General features: G+C 43.8%; 1 protein-coding gene across 1 annotated transcript in view; it reads right to left on the reverse strand.

Moving 5' to 3' along the window:
* Positions 1 to 25,864, reverse strand: part of EDEM3 (ER degradation enhancer, mannosidase alpha-like 3) — a 44,407-nt gene that overhangs the window by 10,543 nt on the left and 8,000 nt on the right. Inside the window, exons 3-17 of the mRNA XM_015412787.1 lie at positions 23,387 to 23,487; positions 21,061 to 21,100; positions 17,264 to 17,376; positions 16,229 to 16,382; positions 13,831 to 13,965; positions 12,375 to 12,480; positions 11,833 to 11,930; positions 9,686 to 9,811; positions 8,222 to 8,305; positions 6,201 to 6,284; positions 4,715 to 4,839; positions 4,158 to 4,323; positions 2,620 to 2,774; positions 1,082 to 1,235; positions 341 to 535 (exon numbers count right to left, since the gene is read on the reverse strand). Coding sequence (XP_015268273.1) covers positions 341 to 535; positions 1,082 to 1,235; positions 2,620 to 2,774; positions 4,158 to 4,323; positions 4,715 to 4,839; positions 6,201 to 6,284; positions 8,222 to 8,305; positions 9,686 to 9,811; positions 11,833 to 11,930; positions 12,375 to 12,480; positions 13,831 to 13,965; positions 16,229 to 16,382; positions 17,264 to 17,376; positions 21,061 to 21,100; positions 23,387 to 23,487 — 1,836 coding nt within the window. The remainder of the gene's footprint in view (positions 1 to 340; positions 536 to 1,081; positions 1,236 to 2,619; positions 2,775 to 4,157; positions 4,324 to 4,714; positions 4,840 to 6,200; positions 6,285 to 8,221; positions 8,306 to 9,685; positions 9,812 to 11,832; positions 11,931 to 12,374; positions 12,481 to 13,830; positions 13,966 to 16,228; positions 16,383 to 17,263; positions 17,377 to 21,060; positions 21,101 to 23,386; positions 23,488 to 25,864) is intronic.

Raw genomic sequence — 25,864 nt, forward strand, 5'->3', positions numbered from 1 at the left:
ACAGAATGGTTTTTTTGGCTTGTACTGTATGCCTAACACCACAGCATGCAGATATTTAAATAGTAGAGCAGCCAATGCCCACTGGTCCAGGGACAATGAAGTCTCCTCTGGGCTCCTTGCCTTGAATCTGTTTGCTCCCAAGTTAAGAGTGAGCCATTCCAAGCAAACAATCCAAAGTTACTCTCAGAAGAACAGCTGTCATCTTGACTTAGGGACATTTATTTTATATGCCTCCCCCCACATTTGGTTTAAAGAATCCCTGTTATCAGAACAGTTCTCCAGCAGGAAATCCATGATAATGTTAAATCAACAAGCACGACCTAAGACAGAATGTACACACCCCTGCTTTGTGTTTGGACAGGTCCATTCCAAATTGTGCAGGCCCAGCTGTCAACACCACTCTGCCAAAGAATGGGTGGGAAACAATCTGAACCGCACGTGGAGGTAGCTGTTGTTCTTTCTGCTGTTGACTGGACAGCTCAATCATTTCTTGCATGAACCGCAGGCCATCTTCTGCATCGAGTGCACTTGCCGCCTGATGAAAAAGCCAACCAAACACATCTCACATCTTTAAGCAATCCAAGTGCAAGTTAACAGATCCTTTATTTCTTCACTTTAGCACTGCAAACAAAATTTAACCAAGACTAAGACCAAAAAGCATTTCAGACTAATTACTTGCTTTAAACAAATCCACCTGAAGCAGAGAGTATACAGGAGGTTAATTAAAATTGCCTGCTTCATTATTTGCCTGTATTTCCCAAGTGCATCATGGTGAAGCATTAAAATCTGTACAGCATGGAACCAGCTTTACAATCTTACTAAAAATGTTCCTGTTTGTCCCTAGAATATTCACACATGACTTGGGTTTTTTTTTTCATGGTGAAGCATTAAAATCTGTACAGCTTGGAACCAGCTTTTCTGTAACATCAAGAACTATGTGACATTATCTCATTTGCTTCTTACAAGACACGGTAAGCATCTGGAAAACAATGTCCCCGTATGCCCACCATTAAGAATTGTGGGATTCCCATCTCTCTGCTTGTCCAAGATGAACGCCACGCAACAAGAGGAGGGTCCTTACTTGGATAGCATGTTGCACCAGCTGGACCCTTCCATCTTTGAGGTGAATCAAGCTGACTCCCATCTTCTTCAGGATCTCCAAATGCTCAGGATTGCTGGCCATGAAATCCCTTGCTCTCAGCGGTGGCTTTGGTCCACTGCCCAAGCTCTCCTCCCTGCAAGAGAGGACACTGGCAATATTTTTAAACTATCAGCTGACTGCATATCTGAACGGTGTACCTGTGGGTGTGCATGACCGCAGCCATACATGCGGTGCCAACAGAAGCCATTAAAAGCTGAATGGATGGATAAAAAGCACTCTGGTGTGTTTCTCAGCATTTCCCCTAAACCTTTCAAGTCTTGTTTTTTGACTGAACTTACACTCTCCCCTTTATTGCCCGGGCATGTCAGAGGGTCTGATTTTGATTCTTCTTCACCAGATTCCATTCCATGCTTGCCTTCCCTCCCAACACAGTTAAAAACCACTTGCTCCATTCTACTATCAAATTTATCTTTCATACACTTCCCTCTTTCTTCAGTGGTGTGTCTCTCCTAACGCCCAATATATTCACTACCCAGTTAGCCAGATCTGTTCAGGTTTCTTATGCTGCTCAGGTCTCTCCAGTCTGCTCATCCTGCTTTGCATTCAACATGAATCCTTTATAACACACAAGGTTTTCCAGAGCCTTGTGTCTTACTTTTATCTTCAGCCTCACTGCTCCCACAAACTCATTTTTTTGGCCTCTGTCCCACCAAAATCTCCCATTGCTCTTGCCACATGATGCTTTGAGCATTCCTCATTTTTATTTACTCCTCGCAACTACACCACCTACTATTCAGTCTTTAATCCCTTTACTTAGGCTAGATTTAAAAGGTGACACTGGCCACACAAGGAAAACCTACCCACATGACATTCCACATGCATTGTGTTATGCTGGCTGCCACACCTGGGTGTGCAAGAGTTAGAATCCATACCATGACCCAATGGCACACCAAGAGTACAGTACATGTGCAACTAACTATTAGAGATGTATTTTAAAAAGAATGCCGGGCAAGGAAGAATGCCAAACAGGTAAGTTTCTCTGAAAAGCATGGATGTACTTAATCAGACCTTAATTTTTGTCCCTGTCCCTTACTGCCAATCTCACATTTCTACCATTTAGGTAAGTTCTTTGGAGTGGAGACCTCTAACATATTACAATCATGCACTGTGTAAGTAATGTGGGAGCAGGAAAAAAAAGATACATGAACACACAATCCTTATCCTTGTAACAAGCAACTGCTTTTAATAAACTCAAAAAAGGATCTGCTAGTTGATTTCTTAAATCGATTTCTGCATAGGTTATTTTGTTAGTAGTGAGTAGAATTCAGCCTCCTGTCTTGTGCAGGGCTAACACAAACATGAGTGTCAGTAAAAAAAAAAATAACTTAGTCAAGCTCAGATGCATGCAAACCAAGTGGATCGAATCAACAGAATCAGCTTGCTGTACATTCCTTTTTAATCACACACATGCACACACGTATTCAGGGGTACAAAAGGTATATAATTAAACAGCTTACGCTCGAGATACACCCCTAGGACAGCTCTTGTCTACCACATTTTTCAGAGGTTCCCTGATGTTCTGAGCATACATGGGGTCATTTGGAAAGAGAATCTGGGTGTTGGGGCACGTCCAGTCAAAGTTACTATCATCCAGTTCAGTGTATTCTGTAGTCTACGAAGGAAAGAGAGCAGGTGGCATTTGTTTAATGCAGCTGTATTTTCTTGGATATAAGTCATCCCAGTAGCCAAGCCTGAGCAATTACATTCCAAGTACATTTATAAGCAGACCAAGCACGAAAAGATAAAAGTGTGCAACAGTTCACAAACAACCGTGTTTACCTGCACACATTCATAACCAATTCTATTTACACAAACAGCAAAGCTAGTTGACCCTGTGCATGACCATGTCATCAGAAGCATTCAAAAGATTCTATATGGGGGAAGATGAATCCCAGATGCTTGAAGCAGCTCACACCACAATAAGGCAGAATACAGCCTCAGATGCCAGGCTCCCAATGCAACAGTTGATTATTTAAGGAGATCAATTCCTCAACTCCTTTAGCAGTTTTTCCATGTAGAAAAATTTCAAATTACAAATTAGCAAAATAAATGAGCAGGAACCGGGGGGTGGGGGAAAGAGGGCAAAGTGAAAAAGGGCCCAGGAGAAATGTAAGGGAAGGGGGCTTGCCATAGCCTACCCAGGACGTACAACAGCACAGCGTTCAGAATACTAGAGGACTACTGGACAGGGCTATGTTGTGTATTCACACTGGGGTGGATCTTACCCCCATCCTACCACTCCGCTGAGGAATCTATTTATTAAACTCTTGATACCACACGTTTTCTTCTGGCTCAAGTCTGAAACCCTTTGCATTGCAAGAAGACCCACTTAATCTAAAGGAAGGTTGGATCCATCTCTTTATGTATTACTGGGGGCTGCTGCACAGGTTAACGTGTACCTGCGGTAACATCTTTATGTGCATTTTGCAATGCACGACTGTCTCTATGCACGCTTGCCCTTCAGGGAGCTAGGTAAAAACCCAGCTTTCTGCAGCGTGTTTCTGTGGTGGGAGGGGGAGACATGCAATTGTTTCAGGTGTAATGCAGAAGAAGCTGGCCCGTATCTTCCAGTATTCACCTATTTCTGAGTCTAATTCATGTGCTAGAAATTCAAGATGACACCTGCAATCTGTCACAGTACATTTACATTAAAGTCCTGTTCCTTGAATACTTTGGGCATGGTCCATCCTTGTCTAGGCACCGTTGCCTATGGCCTCTACATAGCCTTGTCCCTTTCTCCACTCGTCCACCACCAGGAATGCGACTTGCTAAGGAGGGCGGGGTGAGGATTCAGGAGGTGCCCCTGGCTTCCCATTCCTAATAATGGACCAGAGAGTTGTGAGGCCTGCAGGCTCCCAAGGTGTTGGGGGTGCCAGAGGGAGGAAAGAGCTCTGTGCTGACCCTTTTTGATTTGGGCAGCTGCAACTGCACAGGGATGGATCACACCCTCGGATTTTACCATCTTGCTTTTTTAAGTTTCTAAAGCAGCACTTACAATATTTTTCCTAGGGGCTGTTTGGTTTGTAGTAGACAGCCAGAGAGGTAGCAAATGAGCCTCAGTAGTAAAGACATAGTCTTCGATATCAAAAGTCAGATCTTCCTTATCAGCAAAGAGCAGGTATAAGTACTTAAACATCTCCGCCAGGAAGAAAGAGTCCATCCTAGAAAGGGAAGGAAGAACATACTCTGAATACAAATTTGTGAGCCACAGAAGTAGCGAAATGTGGGAGGACACTTTCGAATGAAGAAAGCACTAAAGTAAATGCCCGTTAAAACTGGTGCGAATTCTAAAGTGACATGGACAAAACCCTGCTTTCACCCTCAACACCTTTACACTTTCTTTGGAAAAACAATTATAATGACACCTTCACAGACAGCTATAAGAAGTAATTTACTTTTTAAAAACAAAATAAGTTACCTTGTTGTAGGTAACCTGGGTACTAAAGACTGTGAAGCTTAATACACCAGTTAGCTATTGCAAAGAAAACCAGTATGTATACTCCAGATTTCAACTGAGCTTTTGCAGATGATGTACTTTTCGATATCTGTTACCTGTCTTCATGACTTCCAGTACGGACATCTTTCATTGCTGCAAACCCGCAAGGTACTCGGGCATATTTATTTAAGTTCTCAATTAGAGTTTTTCCTACTTCCAGGTAGTAAGGATCTCCCGTAGCCTGTTTTTAAAAGAGAATGTTAAGCATTTAATATGCAGTGTTATTCCAGAAGTAACACATTACATTTACTTGCCAAATATTATTCTGGTATTTGACCTAGTGACATACCTTTAAAAATAGCTTTGATCTACACATATCTCAAAAATAAAAAGATACTTTGAAGTGGAAGGAGCAGCTCACTGCATCCAGCCATGGTGGTAGATGAGAGCATTGTTCAGAGATCCAAAGGAGACAGTCTTTGAATATCAATGGAATAACTCCAGTACATTTTTAAATAGAAGAAGAGGAAGAGATTGAATTTATACCCCTCCCTTCGCTTCCCAAAGGAGTCTCAGAGCATCTTATAATCTCCTCTCCCTTCCCCTCCGCATAACAGATACCCTGTGAGGTAGATGGGGCTAAGAGAGCTCTGAGAGAACTGTTCATGAGAGAACAGGTCTGAGATAACTTGTAACTCACCCAAGGTCACACCAGCAGCTACATGTGGAGGAGTGGGGAATCAAACCTGGTTCTCCCAGATTAGAGTCTGCATTCCTAACCACTACACCAAACTGTAAAAATACAGTTGTGAATTATACAAAGAATGGGAAAGATCCTGGAAATAGTCCCACTGAAAACATGAATAGATCAGGTTTGCAAGAATGTCTCATCCCTTAGAGACCAAGGATCCAAACCCCAGAACCATCTATGCTAGGAAAGAGCAAAAGTCCATCACTACTGATGCAATCCTTAACCATATTTACAAGGGAGTCCCCATTGCTGCAATCTTTAAACATACTCACTAGGGTAGTCCCCTTGAACTCAATGGGACTTACTTCTGCGTAGACATGCTTAGGATTGTCCTCTAACAGTTCTGTCCTATGCAGAGTTGCTCCGGTCTAAGACCACTGATCTCTCTGGAGTAACTCCACTATTCTGGAGTATCTGTACTGCAGGTCACTTGCCAGAAGGGTCCAAACTAAGTATTTCCAGAAAGTCCACAACCAAAGAAAGATGGAGGCAGTAGTCTTCTGCTGTTTGCCTTCAGCATCTGGTAATCAGATACTGACTTCGAATATGGTAGACACATCTGGCTACCATGACAACAAAGGCCCTTAAAACATTTTGACAAGCCATATAATTTAGAGGCCATTACCAGCTCCTATTGCTAATGAATTCCGTACACTGTAGTTTGCAAAATTGGTAGTTTCTACCAGTTCTCAACCTACTGCCAACTAAACTTCATTGGTGTGAAGCAACCAAAAATTAGAATGCATTCACATCATTTCCTGTGATTAAATACTAAAATACCTTCATTCCTTTGCCTAACAATTTCTAGGACTGAATTTGCCTTGAATTTGAACAACCAAAAAACCCCTTACTTTATACAAAAAGTAAGTGCTCTCTGCGAATTCTGGCCGTAAAGGATGCTGAGCCCAATGAACTCGGAAGTCTGTTGTGAAAGCCTGAAGAGGACAAAGAGGAAGATGATGTAAGTAAGTATTAAATAGTTATGCTTTGTACAGTATCTTCGGCATAACCATTTTAGAGATAAGTGACGGTTATTCTCATGTTACAGACTGTGAACCGAGGCTGGGAGTACGTATCATGCTTGATCCATCCAGCAGCAGGCACTAGTCACTGATCTTTCCCACGTTCCTCTCCCACTTCAATCCCATTCCATCCCTGGCTACAGTACGAAGTACAGCTACCCTGACAGGAGAAAGCAGTTTCCTTATCTTTTCCCTCCCCAGTGCAGCCCCCCCGCCCTGCATAACTAACCGCCCACACAGGTCCTGTGACAACAGGAATAAACTTTCTTGAGGTTAAATGGGACTGCTGGGGGGAGAGGAATGTGGGAAAGAGCCACAATTTTGCACTTGTGGCTTGGTGGGACCAACCCTAGGTTTTGATATTATGCCTCCACCACGAAAATGTGTGTTCAATCTGGTAAGGAAGCATATGAACTGACACAATTTGCACAGCTTATAGTGACATCAGACAAGAAAATATTGTCCAAGATCTACTCTATACTGCATAGTTCAAGTCCGATAATGGGAAACCCCATATTCTTAAATGCACTAAGAGCCTTGGTTATTGTTTGGATCCTGACAAATGGAGTGGAGTTTTCTTCCAGCATACAAAAAAAAGAGAGCTGCTTTAAAATGGTGCACCAGTGGCTCCTAGCACTGAATACAGAGTTGTCTAAACTTCCACTCTCAGCTAGTTATGAGTGCTGGTTTTGTACCTCTCCAAAAGCAGGCTACATTCATATTTGGGGCTCATGCCCCAGGGCTCAAGTTTATTGGAAATGAGTACAAAAGACAATTTTTGAAATACAGGGATTGGTCCTTAATTTGAAACTTGAAATTTCTCTCTTAAATTGTGTTCACATCGTAACTAAATAAATATAAACTACTGATCCCGGAGCTCTGACATCTGTGAGGATGGTATTTGCACATTATTGGAAACAATTGACGTTGCCTGGCAAATTACAATTGTTCCCAAATATGTGGGATTTGTTATCAATAGTCAAACTAACAGCAATTCAGAATTCTAGTGTTTTAAGATGACAATTTAAAAAATAAGCTGTTAAAATGAATGGAAATGAAAGGAATAACTGTAACTGCATGCTTTCTCTTCCTTTGTTTTTAATTTGTGAACTAGATGTATCGTTTGCTCTGTATATTGGTTCTGATTATGTACTGTTGCACTTTAATAAAAAATTTTTAAAGGGAATGTGTATCAATAAGTGCATCCAGATGAACAGCAAGCTAAGGACCAAATTACCAGTTACCTATGACCTGAGTAGGATTGAGGGAACCTGAATTGATGGCATCCTTTTTGCAGATGGACGTGACATCAGGGGACTAATGTTCCAAATGCACCAGGGCACAGTTTGGCTCAGGAGCATAACTTGGGGCTTCAGGCTTCTCTCCTGTGCCATTTGGATCAGAAGGGGCTGCATCTGCACCACTGTGGGGCTACACAAGCTGTAGTTTCACAGGAAATGTACAGTTTGGCCCTAAAGAGGGGTACAGAAATGTGTGCAGAAGTAAAGGCTCTTCCTGCTGTCCTACTTTCACTACTATGGGAAGTGCAGTAAGAAGAGGAAAAAACTTTATACACTCAAGGAGGCACTAGGATAAATGTATGCAGGGCTAATAATCAATCAGTAGACATCCACCATTCCTTCTAGTGCCTGATAGTCATCTGAAACATCTGCCTCCCATCTGCTGCTGGTGGTTCTTTGTACTGTCGGTTGGTTGTATCATTTTCACTGATTTTGTAAACCAATTTGAAGGCCATATTAGAGAAGAAACGCAGGGTAAAATTCTTCATCAAATACACACAACAGACAAATCTTCCGAAGAGAGTGATAAACTTTTAAACACACGCCTACCTCAGGGAGAAAGTTATGCTTTTTTATTACTTGATACAGCATCTCATGAGTTTCTATAGCTGGTCTAATGTCACCTTTCAATACCTTGAACCCAAAACAGAAAAAAAGGTTAACATTTATCTCGTACCCATTCAAGATAATTTAGATAGTTTCCTGTCATTATATTTTCTTAGTCACAACATGCTCAACTCTTTGCCTTTCTCCATAAACCACCAAAACGAAGGAATTTGACAGAAGAAAATGACGCAGCAAGCAAAAACTGAGTAGACCCTAGAGATGTCATCTGTGAATATTTATCTGCAAGGGTCCCCTAACAGGGTCCGCTGGCGGAAGGTGGACCAAGATCTACTTCTGCCAGTGTGGAATGCCTGTACTGGCATTTTGGTTAGTCTGTTCAACAGTTTTAAACTGAATACGCGTGGCAGGTTTCTACAAATTTAAATTTTGCAATGAGGGAATGGTCTTTTGGAGATGTTAAATGTCAAGGCAAGTATCTTAAAGGTCAATCAGGTACACAGACACTTTTGTGAAATAAGTCGGTTGTGTTTGATGGCAGAGTGGACATTTGTAAGCCCCCTTAAGCTCCATAAGGAAGAAAGGGGGCTAATAAATGTTTTAAATAAAAAAGAATAAATAAAAGTTACCATCTGGTACTTTTTTAGGCACTTTATAAAAAGGATGAAGACAAATCCCAGAAATGTGAAGGGTCACTTTATGAAAGACTGATGATGATTAAAAACACAGAAAGAGACTAAAAGACTCAAATTCTGAGTTAGTCAATAAACTTCTAATCTGAATAACTTAATTTTGAAAGACTGATCATTGAAAGACAGGGAAAGCACAAATAGGTAACATCACATTTAGATAAAAAGAAGTCTTAAGCTATTGCTCTACTATATACTATTGCCTAATATTAAATGTCCGACACGCCTTATAAAATAAGCGACAATATAAAACATGACAAACATGTTGTGAATTAGTGTGGGCTTGAAGGAAATTAATTTTTTCACAATCTGCCAAAGTTGTCAATGTTAATTAGGTAATACAACCAGTAGAGGGAGCACAGGGGATTATTCTTCCCAGACACTCTCCAGTTTTCTGAGGCACAGTGTGTTTTGGATTGATTTGAATGAAATTGCTCAGTCTTGATTCTATATTTCAAATGGGACCAGGGCTCTACTGGTAGCAGGAGCTCCTTTGCATATTAGGCCACACCCCCTAGTGTAGCCAATCCTCCAAGAGCTTACAGTAGCCCCAGTAAGAAGAGCTCTGTAAGCTCTTGGAGGATTGGCTACACTAGGGGGTGTGGCCAAATATGCAAAGGAGCTCCTGCTACCAGTAGAGCCCTGGGCCCCCACAACCACATTAGAAGAACTGCTGTAACTGGCTAGCTAGTACATTATAATCAAATAGTATGAAGAGAAAGAAAAGTTTAAAAGTATCTACAGATCAGGAACATCCTACCTGCAAACCTGGAAAAAATGCTAGCAGAGAATCCATCCAGGTCCGAGCATTGAGCATTGGTTTGTGTATGTGCACATCCAGCAGGAGTGGTGGCTGGCTAATGTATCTCATTATGGCATCGTAATGCTGGAGAGCAACAGATCCTTGTGAGCTCATCTTGCACACCAAATACACCTGCAAAGTTAGACCTAACCTGCTCCCTCCCCAAATGCATGCAGATACAGGGCCGCAGAAGGAATAGCTTCCCCTGTACTGAAAGATACCCAGCTTAACAGATCCTGGCTACATTCCACTTTTTTTTAAACTTAGCTTTCAAAAACAGCTGCCCAAAACAACCCACAAATTCATACAGATCAGGGGTCCCCAACCTTTCAGATCCTGCATAAAATGTGGCCGGCCCACCTCTGTGGTAACATACCTCATCAGCCTTCACTGTAGTTAACAACAGATGCATTGGCATGGGCTAACTGCAGTAATGGTGGGAGAGAGGAAATTCATTCTGGGAGGGGGGTGTTCTTTCTCTAGATTGTTACAAAAGAGGAACACGGGAAGTCTTCAGCGGAACACTCTCTGCCTGCTCCATGTCACACAAGCATATTGATTTGCCCTCCATTTACATTATGCAAGACTTGAGCCATACATTCCTCACAAAAACATGTCTTGCTTCTAACACCAAATGGGATCACCCCCTCACTATTTTAGCCCAGATGACATTATTAATCAACATTTTTTTCCTGTTGGAATGTGTTCTCAGCACCACATCTAATAGTCCAGCATCGACCGAGGAACGTGTGCCCTGCAATACATCCTTGGCTGCCTGCTCCTGTGCCATGTGTTTAACATCTACACCCATGTTAGTGAATTATACGTACAGGGCTGGACGCCCACCTCATCTCTATTGCTGACTAGATCCCCCACTGTGATTAAGGACAGTTATTCTGCCATCCTGAAATTGTACCACCTTACAAACTGTTTTATGGTTTTAATTTGTTCTACTGTTTTAATACAAACTGTTTTATGATTTTAATTTGTTCTACTGTTTTGATCTGGTATGATACCTTCAGGTCTCTAAGCCTGCTTTGGCGGGGAGGGCAGGGTTTAAATCAAATAAATAAATGCATATCTTAAACTGTCATATGCTAGTTGCAAGGTAATTATTTTTCCACAAAGGTAGCTAAATATGTCTAAGGTAGTCAGAACACACAGAGAGCCCACTGGTGCATTAAAGATTAACGACTCTGTTCTGCCATAACCATTTGTGGGCCCCCTTTAGTCTTTTCATACCTGTTTCTGAAAGTGACACTACAAGAACATAAGAGCACTGCTGGATTAGATCGGTCCATCTACTCCAGAATCCTGTCTCACACGATGGCCAGTTACCCTGGAGGGTCAAACAAGGCACAGAGACCAGGGCACACGTTGCCTCCTCGTACTGGTATCCAAAGGTTTGCTGAGTCTGAATAAAGAGCTCCCCTTTACGCTACATGGGCTAGTAGCCACTAGTGAACCTCTCCTCCACGAATCCGTCTAACCCCTCCTTAGAGCCTTCTGCGCTCATGCCTATTGCTTCAGCCACTGGCAATGAATTCCACAATTACTCACTGAGTAAAGAACTACTTCCTTTTGCCTGTTCTGAATCTATTGTCCATAAACTCCACTGGGTGCGCCCAAGTTCTAGTATTATGGGAGAGGGAGAAAGTTCTCTGTTTTCTTTCTCCACCCTGTCCTTCAGTCCGCAAAATATGCTGATGACGCCTGATTAATAAGCTACTCTAAAACTAGAGTCCTACTATTTCATGCTGATGAGATCCAAAGAAAAATCTTTTGCAGTCTTGCCTTCCCTGTAGGGAAGGGAGTACATAATCCTGTAGCTGCCTCACAATATACAGTCAGTCTGGTAATAAGGGGAAGCGGGTGGAACGCTGAATGGATGCATGGAACGGCATCTTTGTTCGGGGAAGGGTAAAACGACCCAGCAATCTCAGGTTCAACAATATCACACATCTGAAGGATGAAGAGAGACTGATAATTGCAAGGCTCTAAACAACTCTTGCTATACTCATTAACTGCACAGCTGGACTCTATCATTTCATCTGACATTTAAAAAGATCCCAGGTTAAAAAAGTAGTAGTATCGGTTCTACTCACTGTGTTAAATCTTTCAAGGAAACTGTCATCTCCGAGCAAGACATAGGCTTTTAATAAATACTCATAGTATGAATCAATTCCTGCTCCAACTCCACTATCTAAGAAGATTAAAAAATGCTGTTATGTTTTTAAAAAGAATACAGCTGCAGCTAGTTTTCATTACTATGAAAAAAAATCCTTCTTTTAGCAATACAGTTAACAAGAGGAGGTAAAGACATAAAGAAAAACTGCTGGGGGAAGAAGCTACACTGAGTGCAATATTACCCTGTCCATGTATATATTTTTGTTTAATCCACATAAGGAAGCATCTTTTCCAGCAGGCAGAGTAGGCATATTTTAGTTCCGCCTTATAAAATGCCTCTCCTGGGTTGCATGGACAACCAGTAGTGCAATCTTTGAGAACAGTCCTGAGCCGTCCCCAGACCTCTGAAATCTGAGGAATATTTTCTCCAAAACCAGGGATAGTATCCTAGGTCTGTTCTCATTTTCCCCAAATGAGAGCCAGGTGTACCCAGAGACTGTAGAGCTGGAAAGTTTCGTACCTTTTCGGACCCAGTCACCAGTATGAATGTTGATGGTGACTCCTACCAAATTACTGCTGCGCTGTCTTTTCTCCCAAAGAAAATCAAGTGCCTTCCGCGCATATTCCTGCAGCAAAGATAATAACAACAACATTCTGCTAAGAAGTGCAGTTTTAGCGCAATGGTAACTGATGCAAACTGCTGGTGTATTAATTGCTGTCCTTCTCAACAAAGAAAAGTAGCATTTTGCATAACAAAATCAAAATTTAGAGCCCTGTCACTAAGAAGGAAAATAAGGTCCCAAGGGCATTAACCAGAATTAGTTCTTGTCCACTCACAAAACTATTCTGCTTGTGGTTACGAATAAAGGGAGTCATCCCGCCTCTGCTTAAGTCAGTGATTCTCAAAGCTGTGGATCATAACTAGGGATGCTCCAGCACCCGCTAGTTCAGCACATATCCTGTTCAGCAGTTGCAAAGAGACAGCTGATTTTTTGGCCATTGGTTCGACTTTTCATCATCAACCTGTCTGCGGCTGTTCGGCACATTGTTTCATTGCATTCTTTCCAAACCATGAAGTACAGACTTTTCACACGCGCACATTTTCACACAGCCAAGTGAGTTCTGGAGAGCTGCATAAGTGTTCTCTAGGCAATTGTTTAAATAAGGCAGTTTCATCAGTCACAAAACACGTACATCACCCGTAAATAAATGCCACATTCTAATAAAATCTGACTCTTTGGTGGGTCATCTAAGTACTCCCCAGTGACACTTAATGGCTGCTGATCGGTTTGAACTGGAAGCACTTTTGTGCACGCACAGTTCTGCAAAACCCTGAGGCAAACCCATTTTGACCTTGTTTTCTTAAAATCTGCCAGGCATTCATGGCTGTCCGGCATGAACTGAACAGGCTGGGTGATTGGCTCACACCTGATTGACACCTTCAAGCCCAGCCAGTTCGAATGTCAAGCACATTCATAGTAGGATTCTCAGCATCCATACCCCAGTTGCAACCCATCCTCCTCTGAGTAGGTCACAAGGGTCCAGGGAGGCAGCAGAGCTCTGGGCAAGCCCCCTCCCAGTGGTGGGAAAAGAAGAGAGGCACCACATTCCCTTAGTGCTTCATGCCAGCCTATCGGCAACCAGGTCCAAGTTAAGCCCTGACATGAACCAACAGGCTCAGACCCACCCCCAGCAGAAGTGCAAGAAAGAGAGGGCATTCCTATGTAGGTTGCCTCCCAGACCTTTGCTGTTTGTACGGCCCTCTTACCATGAGGAGTAATTTCCAGGACAACTGAAGACACCATGCCTCCAAGCATAGTTTGGATATGCAACTGATTGGACATTTCTAATACAGCAAATTATCCATTACACAGTTCAAGCAACTGATATACCAGAACAGAAATCAAATGCACAGGCAACTATACTAACAAAGTTTCAAGTTGCACAAATAATAATTATGAGCACTTTCCACAAACCTCAAATACTGTTGCGCCTGTGAAGCGGCTCAGAGCAGCAAACTCCAGGATCAAAGTGCCTGCACAAGCTGTACATGTGTCAGTCTCAGTTCCTGTTCGAGCCTCTGGACTCCTTAGGCCAAATTTTAAGTTAACCTAAAGGGGGGGAAAGCAGTCAAGACCGAACTTTACTATCATAGTGATAGTGTTTTGGGTGAATCTATTATCCAAAGCAAGCAAGAACCGTACATGCAGCTCTGGCTCTCTCTAAAGTTCTTAGTTCAGCACCAAAGCAGCAGGGAATTTAGCTTTAAAAGAGCAGCTTGCCTTGGAGTGCCAAACCTGCTGTGAAGGGAACTGAAAGCTCAGAGAAAACTCTGGCTGAGAGCCTGCATTACCTAATAATGCACACATGCAGGGTCTTTGGATAAAGATCCCCAAAAGTTAACTACTAGCAGGCACAAAAGTTGTTGTGAATATTTTAATAGGCAAATATACGAAATCACAAACAACCCTAAATTTGGGGTAACCTGTTCATGTTAGAAGCAAAAGTACTGGGTGGAATACCATGAGTTAACATACAAAGTAAGTGTCAGCTCGCCTCTCTCTTAGGAGGACATTAATCAATATATCTAATTCTCAACATGGCTGAATCTGGATACTTAAATCCAGAGACTGCAGCCATGGACAGGAAAGACAGCTCTTCCTACAAACCTGGGAAATGCCCCAGGTTTGCATAAAAACCTGGAAAAGACATTGGTGGATTAACCACCCCGCCCCCCCACAATAACAGAAGCAGTGTTTGTAGTTATAAGAAACGAATGCCCTCAGTGACTCTTGTTGGGCAACCACAACAGGATTACCAGTCTTTAAGCCTCAGTAAAATGCAGGGGCCTGGCTGGCAGATGTCAGGTGACTCGCACCTATCCAACTTGTGTGACTCCCCCCCCCCCAAGCCCAGCCGCTTGCTGGTGTTCAACAGCAACCACCCCACGAAAGCCAAAGTGGTGTAGTGGTTAGAGTTCCCGACTAGGATCTGGGAGACCAAGGTCAAATCTCCACTCTGCCGTGGAAGCTCACTGGGGGACCTTGGGCCACACAACCACAGCCAGCCTAACCTATCGCACAGGCTTCTTGCGAGGATACAATGGAGGGCAGGGGGATGATGTAAGTTGCTTTGGGCCCCCAAAATCACAGTATAAATTAAATAACTAACATGGCTGAACATGGAGGAGACATAAAAGACAGGCTGGTGGGTGGGAAGGGAGAAGGAAGCAGGGAGAGTTGAAGATTAAATGGCTGCCAGGAGGAGAGGGGAAGGGGAAATTGTGTGGGGAGGGGGGATTTAGAAGAAAGGGAGATGCCCCAAGTCCCCCACCATGCAACAGGCCTGGTCGGCACAACACAACTGGGCCTACATCACCCAGGACCTTGCAACAGAGCCTGGCCTGGCAACGAACGCCACACAATTCAGCCAGAGATTTCCCAGGGAGAGGCTGCCACGGTGATGAAAGGAAAGAAAGCTGACGATGGGGATACAAAGATAGGTGGGTGGGAAGAAGAGAGGGAAACAGGAAACTATGGAAGCTTTCGGGGATAGGAAAGAGGAAATAGTGGAGGAGGGGAAAATGAGATACCCCCCTGCAAGTCCTTGTGGGTCCCCTGCTTGTTAAGTTACTCTTAGTAAGCTAATGTCACAGAACCGCCCACAAAGAAAGCAAGGTTTTCTGCTTATTCTAGGACACACTCTCACTCCAATCCTAAACAGCCTGTTAAGGACTAAGCATGCTCACAGTTCTCCAGGAGGTACAGAATGTTCAGGGTGGTTGTATGTCAGTTAAAAGGGAAGAGAAAATTGGCCTCTCAAGCCCCAGCACAGCTTTCCTAAAGGGTGTGAAGGCTGTACATCTCTAACTCCAACTTTTCCCATAAAGCCTGGGGAAGGAGAAATACAGGCTTGGATCCTAAGCAGCATGAGGACATAGAAGAAAGCAACTCCCCCTAGCCATAGCCTGTTTTTGCCCTCTGAAATCATGCTCCTTTGGGTTAGTGAACCTGAAGAAACAGTGCAGAGGGTAAAACAAAATCATCTTCCCCCTTCCTTACAGACAGAAAAGGCTGATCTGTCAGAGGAACTGTTGGTGCACAACATAATGGGACCATAGGATCCACTCCTAAAGATCTCCTCATTTGAGCACTGTATGGCTCAGGTCTGGGACTACAGAAACGACTTCCAATTTGCTTAGCCCGAAATCTCAGCTGCCAGCACTGCAAAGCAGTGGCACTAAACTACTAAGGTCCAGGATCAGTGGAGCAGGACGCTAGCTATCTGTCCCCAGAGCTCAGCAGTCTTGCACTACGATGCTTCAGAGGGAAGTTTTCAATTTCCCTGCCCCTACCCCCAACCTGTCATACTCACTCTTGGATATGGGAGACCACTGGTGGTGTTAAAAGCTGGCAAGAGCCTGTAGCCCAACTGCTTTGCCATGCGCAGAAGTTCCCCATTGTACCACTGCATGTCTTCACCTTTTTCTTTCAGCATGATTGCTACAGAGTGCCCACCTAGAAGCCCTCTAACACAACAAAAGAGAACATATTTCAGGAATTACATTCATCATGACAATACTGATCTCAAACCTGGAAATACTTAAGGATTGGTGCAGATGTAAAGAAGGAGGAGGAGGAGATTGGATTTATACCCCGCCCTTCACTACCCGAAGGAGTCTCAGAGCGGCTTACCATTTCCTTTCCCTTTCCCTCCCCACAACAGACACCCTGTGAGGTAGGTGGGTCTGAGAGAGCTCTTTCGAGGACTGCTCGTGAGAGAACAGCTCTGAGAGAACTTGTGACTGACCCAAAGTACACCAGCAGTTGTATGTGGAGGAGTAGGGAATCAAACCCGGTTCTCCCAGATTAGAGTCCACACTCCTAACCACTACACCAAACTGGCTCTAAAGGTGGCTACTGTTGAGGTATCAGGAGCCGCTGCTTTTCAACTGAGGTTTAACCCTGTCTGTACCATGACAGAAGGGTGGGCTATTTCTGCTGAAGTATCAGAAGGCAAGATATGATTCCCGGTGGTTGGGGCTTCAATGACAGCACTATCTAGTAGACTGAGAATTATGCAGACCAGTGAACACTATGCAAAATAAAGAAGAATTACATAAGACTACTTTGTCCCCATGATTTACACAGGTCAAAGAACTTTATGAATTTCCATTACTCTTAAGTGCTAAAAGGACAAGGACCGTATTTACCCAAAGAAAGAGGTCCCTGAAGGTAAGATGCTCTCAAAAAATGATTATACACAAAGGTGGTCTTTAAAAATTATTGCACATACTTGCATGCAAATGTATGACAGCCCCCTCTTTTCTTGACAACACACTTGGGTCTTCCTTGAAGTATATTAACCATAAACTATACCAACTGCGGTACTTTTTTGGAACAAACTTACCCAAGAACTCTTATGTTTGTTTCAAACACTGATACTACAACGTCATTGTCCAAATTAACATCTCTGATCACTTTTTTAACAGCCTCTTCAAACTCTTTGGTTTTATTCAATACCTGCAATACACACACACAAACACACACAAGCAAAAACATTAAGCAATGAGTTCCCCATCTGTGAAACTGACATGCAACAGAAATCATCATAGACTTCAAATTTTTATCATATCAAATCTCAATCATTTCAAAACATGCAGAGATAGGATATGTAAATAGATTAGAGGTCACAGGGCACAGCATGATGGAGTAGATCCTTTAAAATCTGGTAAGAAGTATAGGTGGGTGATGGTATTTATCAAGGAACGCCACAGCTGCCCATGAGATCTGGAAACTCAAGAGAAGAGAGGAAACCTTCAAGTGTTATTCTAACAGAATGAAACGTTGTTTTGATTAGCAAACCTAACCTCTTGTGAACCTGCCCAACCATCATGGCCATCTTTGGAGACCCTGCTTTGGGTGCCCCCACCTTCTGAGATTAGGTGGGCGGTGACTCAGGACAGGACCTACTTGGTCATGGCACCAAAGCCCTGGAACTCTCTCCCCAGGGAGATTCGTCTGTCCCCTTCTGTTGCCATCTTCCACCAGCAGCTGAAGACCTTTTTTTTTTGTTTCATTTTGCATTCCTCAATGATCTCTCCCTTCCTAACCAATGTTTTATGTTATTATAACTCTTTTAAAAGCTGTTTTAATGAGGTATGTTTGAGAAAAGTGTGTTTGTTTTAATGGTTTCAAAATGTATTTTATCATGCGTGTTTTAAACTGTTAGCCGCCTTGGCAGCCCTCGTAAGGGCAGAAAGGTGGAATACAAATGTTGTAAATAGATTTTTAAAATAAACGGTTCATTTCACCCATAATGGATTTTCAGTCAGTCATCTTACAGCTGGGGAGTAAAGTAGATAAGCATTATTACCCACATTACAGACAGAAGACTGAAGATCGGGACACTTACCCATGGCTGAGCACAGGGGTCACTTCGTAGAAAAAGAGCTAGGGGAACTCATTAGCATAACTCATTAGCATATGCCACACCCCCTGACATCACCGGAAGTGTGTCATAAGGCCACACCCCCTGACATCACCGGAAGTGTGTCATAAGGCCACACACCCCTGACATCACCGGAAGTGTGTCATAAGGCCACACACCCCACCCCCAATGGTCCCGGCCACCGCCACTGGCCTTGCAGCTCCACTGCCGAGCCCCATGAGGGGCCCGGCGGTGGACCTGCAAGGCTGGCGGGAGTGCAAGGAAGCCCCGCGAAGGCCCTCCGTGGCCCCAGGCAGGCAGGGGTAGGGAGAGGCAGGGAGGAAGCAACTTACCCCTTCCCCTGCCTCCTCCTGGCTGAATGAGGGCCGGAAGCGGGGCGGCCGGAAGCAGGGGGCGGGGCTTCGTCATGTGCCCCGCCCCCCGTACCTCACCCGGGGGAACTGCGGTCCCCCGCGATCCCCCCCAAAATGACCTCTGGCTGAGCAACAGAACAAAGTTTGAGTCCAGTGGCACCTTCAAGACCAACAAAGTTTAGTTCCAGGTATAATCTTTCGTGTGCACGCACACTTCTTCAGATACATTCAAAGACTTCTTCAAGCCTTACATATAGGTGTGTGTGTGGAGGGGTTAGTTGCCTGGATGGGCTATGAGCAATGGCTGAGCAAGTTACACACTGGGGACTTCCAAAGTTTCACATCCAGCTACTACGCTACACTGGCCAACGACAAACTGCTGGGGGTGGCAGAAAAGCCTGGACAGGCACATTTTATGGGCAGTAAAGTTATATATGGCATCCTGTCTCAAGGCTGGACAAGATGCTATTGATGGGCGAGAGAGAAAGTACAGCAAAAGTTACTCGAATGCCTATAAGCAGTTAATCAAAATGCCATCTGCTGTGGTTAAAAAAAGAATAAAAAGTATATTTTAGGGATTATACCACTCTAATTCCACCCCCAGCATGTAACCTGAAGAATGACTTAGCCAATGTTATTCAAAAAGTCTGAAACTTTATTTAACTGAGTAAAACTCTTTCAAGATGCCAAGTTGAAAGTTCATGGTTGTCAGGTAATCATTTCTCTTTCCAATATATACTGAAATGTCTGTATCATATTATGTTTCCAGTTCAGATGCTTCCAATATCAACTGACTGAGCCAGGCTGATGGCTTGAAGCATTAAACTTTTCAGTGAACAAAACAGTTAGCAACAAGGTTCACAGTCCAGATTCTGCAGAAAAAATTATGTCAGTTTGCCATACAAGTGTTCCTTCCATTGTGCACAAGCCTCATATAGAACCTCACATCCAAAAGAAGGAGGAATTGTATGGGGCAGAATGAAAAGCAGAGGAATGTGCACTGGGAGCAAATCTCGGGAGACAGGAAGCCTACAGAGCAGTGGAGTGATGTACATGAATCTGAATGGTTAAGGTTAGGAGAGAAATAAAGCTACGAAGGTATCAGGCGGTCTTGCCTTCCAGGATCACATAAGACAGAATTCTGTCAACTCTTGCTTATATCATGATTTCAGTATTTGACCTAGCAGTATTAATGGAACAGAAAGGGCAATGGAATAATGAGCTGAATTTCACAACTTTTATTTAAACTAACTAGCTAATTATTTGGCCATAAACTTCTAATTTCTCATACAAGTGTGTTATGTAAGAGCCATACTAGTCTTCATGTTATTACCAGGTCCATCATGAGGATTTTTCTATCAGAAGTGCACAGAGTCCCCACAATGTGTAGTCCATCAGTACACATGGCACCCCCAATGACACACATAGTGCCCCCCAGGGCCCTTTCAGGTTGGGAAATTGATACAGGGGATCTTGGTGGATCCAGACACGTCAGGAGAACTGTGTAACACGAAGTTAGGCTTGAAGAATGAGTGTTTCCTGATGATTTCCAAACCTTCCACTTTAGTGTCAATGTAAAAGTTAGAATGTTCAAAGTTCTACCACATCAGGTTGCCCACAGTTGAGGAAATAAGTGGGTTGGCTTGCATAAAATGCACTCTGAGAGCCCTGAGCATGCTAGGGCTTTTCCATTCTTCTTTATGAGCAGGGAACACTGGCACCAAACTGAAATCTACTTCCAAGGGTGGCCCAGTTGGCATATTAAGAATGGGGCTACTGAGTTGACCAGGCAAAGACAGGCACTTGATAAATCCGCCATGCCATTCCTTCCAAGATATCCAGCCAGCAACTCAGCTTGTTTACAATGCCACTCACTACCCAACCAACTTTCAGTAGTTTGGCAATGCCACAATATGTGTGGGCTTAGTTGCAAAGTGGATCGACATCAAAAACCAGCCACACATATGCCGCACCATATGTCAGACTCTGCATGCATAGGGCCAACAGCTCCCACTACGCACTGCCAGTTTGGAAAGGGGGGGAAAGGCGGGGAGAACGGAGGAAAAGCAAAGAGATCAAAGCTAAAGCAACAGGAGAGGAACGAGGCTCCAATCTGGCAGCAGTGGTTGCACAAAAATGTAGAGGATGAGCAGAGGAACCAGGCAGGTTGGGTTACATCGTTAGTAGTCTTGGATCTAGAACTCTCGCTCTTAGAGCAGCAGCAAACTTTTTTGAAGCAGTAGCACAGGTAAACAATACAGCGCAAAACTAATTAAGAGCACGTTTTCCCCAAAAGCCAACACTGATTATGAAGTTCTTCATTAAGATTACCATAAATTATACTCAAACATTTAACAGTTCACAAACATAATGATAAAAAATGGAAGTCCAGGTAGAACCTACCACAAGAGTGTCCAATGTATCAATCAGTGTCAGGGAAAACCTGAGCAGGACAAAACAGAGAGAATTAAAACCCATTATATATATAACTGAGCAAACTTCAGAGGATGGCGGAAGACCGGAAAGCCTGGCGTGATCTGGTCCATGGGATCACGAAATAGTGTGATACCTTCAGCTCCTATTTCTATTGACAGGAACACCAGAAGGAATGTGGGGGCTGTCATCCAACAGAACCACACACATGAATGTCCATGGAAGGGACCTGTGCTCACAAAGCCAAAGCTTTCTTTGTACCGCCACAGCCAAAGAATCAAGGAGTAGGGGTGGGCACAGACTGGAAAAATTGAGATTCGTAGTTTTCACAAACCTCCAAACCATGAACTTCCACGAATTTCTCCACTGCACAAACTGGTTCATGCCTCAGAGAAGTTTGTCGGGACAGCCCCTCCTGGAAGTGAGCTCCGAAAGCATTTAAATGCCTTTGAAGACCACCTCCGGGTCAGGCTGCCCTGACTGAGCCCCGAGAGTGAACTCCGAAGGCCTTTATAGGCCTTCATAGCCCATTTCCAGGTGGGGTCTGCCCATATAAGGGCATATAAGGCCTATAAAAGCCTTCAGAGCTCACTCTGAGAGCTCAGCCAAGAGCTCCAAGAGTGAGCTCTGAAGGCCTATAAAGGCCTTTGGCTCTCACTCTCGGGGCTCAGTTGGGCTGGCTCAACCCAGAGGTGGGCGCCAAAGACATTTAAATGCCTTTAGAGCCCACCTCCAAGTTGGGCTATGGGCCGGGTGATGGGCTCCAACAGCATTTATATTTCTTTGGAGTTCAATTCCAGCTCGGCCGCCGACCAGGAAGTAAGCTTTGGGGGTATTTAAATGCCGTCTGAACCCTCCCACAAACCTCACAAACGGATTGTGGGAGGTGGTTCTCCCGAATCCCAGTTCATGAACCACGAACTGGCTTGGTTCGTGCTCAAACTGGGGTTAGTTGGTGGGTTCTTGCCCAGCCCTATCAAGGAGGTATCTACATTTCTTATGGCCCATTAACTGCAACGAAAATAAAAACCATGTTCTAGAGAAGAAAGTAACAGTTCCTCAATCGGTAGTATGCACTGTCTTGGTTCCCCTGACTCATTGAGTTCAGTCACAGGGTGTACTGGGCCATCAGGTGTGAGCAGATTTGTCTAACAGGTCCTATGTAAAAATAATTCATCTTAACATATCCCAGCCATTAGGCAACACAGCCAGATTCTTTTCTCTGTGACAACACAACTCACCACCGCTTATCTTGAGGGGTGTGTACATATATCACTTGCACATGGATTTTATATCCGGTGGAGTAAGGAAGCAACTGATAAAAACCTTCTATATAAGCCACAGCCTATATGAACTAATGACTGCACAAACATGCCCTGCTGACACTATCCCTCCATGAGTAGAAGAAAAACAGATTGGATTTATACCCTGCCCTTCACTACCCGAAGGTTTCTCGGAGCATTTTACAATCCCTTTCCCTTCCCCTCCCCACAACAGACACCCTGTGAGGTAGGTGAGGCTGAGAGAGCTCTCTTGAGAACTGCCCTTGAGAGAATAGCTCTGAAGAACCTATGACTCACCCAAGGTCACACCAGTGGCTGCATGTGGAAGAGTGGGGAATCGAACCCGGTTCTCCCAGATTAGAGTCCGTGCTCTTAACTACTACACCAAACTGACTAAAAAAAGGGAAGCCAAATCACACTAGGCAGGGGCCATTAATCTGGGTCTCCCTGCTGGCTGAAGGTTCTAATACCTGACAGAGGAGATCCTTATATGCCTGTGTCTTACTTCCACACCCAACTACATGAATACCCTTACATGTTGGTGTATGAGCTGGAGCTTATTTGATGCTATTTGAGAAATAATCTCACCAGCTCTTACTTGCTGTGAGCAGCTGGCTCTGCACTGTGAAGTTTAACAGCAGCTAGGGAACTCCATCTTGCAAACAGCTTCACGGCATTCTATTAGTTTGCTTGCCTACAGATACCCGAGTTAATCATCTGTTGCTAAAATGGCAAATAAATTTTCAGTAAGGCTTCCCTTCCTGGAGGCCTACTGGTGTTTGTTCCTCACTGCAGAGGATCTGAAGAGTGGCTGTTTTCAAGCCGGGCCTAATTGCCAGACACTGGGATACATCCTTCCATTTTAACATTAGCTCAACTGACTTCAGTGGTTATTTGTCCAGCATGTATATTAAAGTCAGCATGGCTTCTAAGCACAGACCTGCAGTACTAGATGCTTGACACAATAACGTTTTGTTGGCTTCATATAAAAATAATCATTTTAAAGCACTAACTTTCCCAAGGCATCATCCACATCCCCACGGCTTGGTTCTTGACCTCGAATTCTTCCACGGCAAGTTAAAGGCATGAGTTCATCCGCTGGATAGGCATGTTCCTATTCATTGGGGGGGGAAGGAGAGCATAAACAAAAGGGGACACACAGGGTATATGCATGGTTTTCTTTCACTGTGGAAATCTGCTTCTCCAGAAAGCAACACTGCAGAATGCTCCACACACCTTTACCACACTGAATCAGCATTTACTAGTCAAATAATAAAAAAGACTGGGGGAGGAGGAGAAAGAGAGGAGCAACTAGACATCCAAATAATAATGAAAGGGAAACATTAGTGAAATCAAGACACTGCAAGTGAGTGTGATAGCAGTATTGGGGGGGGGAGACACTCCTTATTTACACTAAGCACAACTATACATCAGTGTTCTGTGCCCTACCTGCATACATTTCCTTCATGATTCCCACCCCTTCTGTAGACCTGCTCTTGTTGCTGGAGTTATTCAAAAAGTAAGCTGAGAAACCTTCACAGTATCAAAACTCAGCCCCTCAAGCAGCAGGAGGGCACTACTTCACATAATGCTGTCAAACCTCACTTCCTGAAGTGGGTAGGCTTTAGTGAAGGCTTTAGTGGATAAACATATGGAGCAGAGGTCCATCAGTGGCTATTAGCCACAAGGTATAGATAGGAACTCACAGGCTGGGGCAGGTGATGGGGGGCTTGAGGGGGGAAACAGTGCAAGGGCTTCTAGTGTCCTGGCCCCACTGCTGGACCTCCTGATGGCACCTGGTATTTTTGGCCACTGTATGACAGAGTGTTGGACTAGATGGGCCATTGGCCTAATCCAACACTGGCTTCTCTTATGTTCTCTTAAGGCTGAAGTACAGCAGCATGCACAGGACGTTTTGGGGGGTTTTTGCCATCAAGTCACAGCTGACTTATGACAACTCTGTAGGGTTTTCAAGGCAAGAAACATTTGGAGGTAGTTTGCCATTGCCTGCCTCCGCATCATAACCCTAGTATTCTCTGGAGGTCTCCCATCCAAATACTGACCGGGACCAACCCTACTTAGCTTCTGCGATCTGGCAAGATTGGGCTAGCCTGGACTATCCAGGTCAGGGCAATGCACAGAAGTACAAATGCATAGTGCATAATACCCCAAGGAAGGCAAGTGGAGGACAGCTTAACTATACACAGTTACTCCAGTTTAAGACCACAGATTTCAGTGGGCCTAGACCAGAGTAACTCTACACAGGATTGTGCTGTAAGAGTGGTTGCCTATTGTTTCCAGGGCAAACTCAGTGGTAGAGCATCTGCTTGCCATGCAGAAGGTCCCAGGTTCAATTCTTGGCATCTCCAGTTGAAAGGACCAGGTCACAGGCGATCTGAAATGCCTCTACCCTGGAGAGCCACAGCCAGTCTCAGTAGACAACACTGACCTCGATGTACCAAGACTCATATTCAGTATAAGGTAACTTCATGTGTGTGCAGACACCTCACTCCCTTGTTCTGGGATAGGCTCCCTGCTTCCTTCACTCAGACAACTGTGGACAGTCCCTCTTTGGGGAGGGGGACTATCCCCACCCCATACACAAGTGACCCACAAAGGTCTTTTATATAGTAAAAGACAAGTGTAAGAGAAAGGAGTGAGTTGACCAGTAGTTCCTACTGCTGCATTTAACAGCCATTTAAATAACCTGATCTCTTTAGTACCACCAAAACAAGTATTTCGAAGCGCAACTTGTATTGGTGCAAGGTTATGATCAAATATGCAGCACACCTACTTTTCTGGTACTGGCAGGAAATAACATACACAGCAAACATAAATGGACGCCCCCTTTATGAATACATAATCTCTAGTTTTAAAGCAATGTGTCTTCTAACAAAAATTAACAGTAGCAAGCTTTTAAAAAATTAGTACTTCACAGCAGCCTGTAAGTCTTAACATCAAGTGTCTGACATTGTACCCTTTATAAGTGTCCAAGTTAAACAAGCACAGAGGTGCCGTTTATTTATTTTATGCCCAGCATACGTGGCAAATAAATATCCTTTCACCTTTAAAGCTTCCAGGACATTCCTAACATCCTGATAACCCAAACACTTCATGCCACGAACACAGAAAAGAAAGCCAGTTTCTGATAATCTATAATCGCCTCTTTGTTCTGTGAGTTAATCCCAGTTTACAAAGGAGGTTTATCATACAATATAGGTTCCGTCTTAAATGTGCCAAACAGCTTTGTCCAACGCTCTATATACAATAGAGATTAACCTGGGTTCAGATTCCTACTATTGAATGAAGGCATTTTCACAAATTATATTTTATACTTGGGAGCAAATTCCAAGATGCAAAGCATAAACACACAGCACCAATACAAACAGTGAATATACACATGATGAGCTTGTTGGGCAAGCATCTAAGGAAGTGTCAAGCTCACACGTGTGTATTTACAGGGGGAAAAACAGGGCTTCACACTCATCATA

Source organism: Gekko japonicus, unplaced genomic scaffold (assembly GCF_001447785.1).
Source record: "Gekko japonicus isolate JY-2015 unplaced genomic scaffold, Gekko_japonicus_V1.1 scaffold793, whole genome shotgun sequence".
Lineage (NCBI taxonomy): Eukaryota > Metazoa > Chordata > Lepidosauria > Squamata > Gekkonidae > Gekko > Gekko japonicus.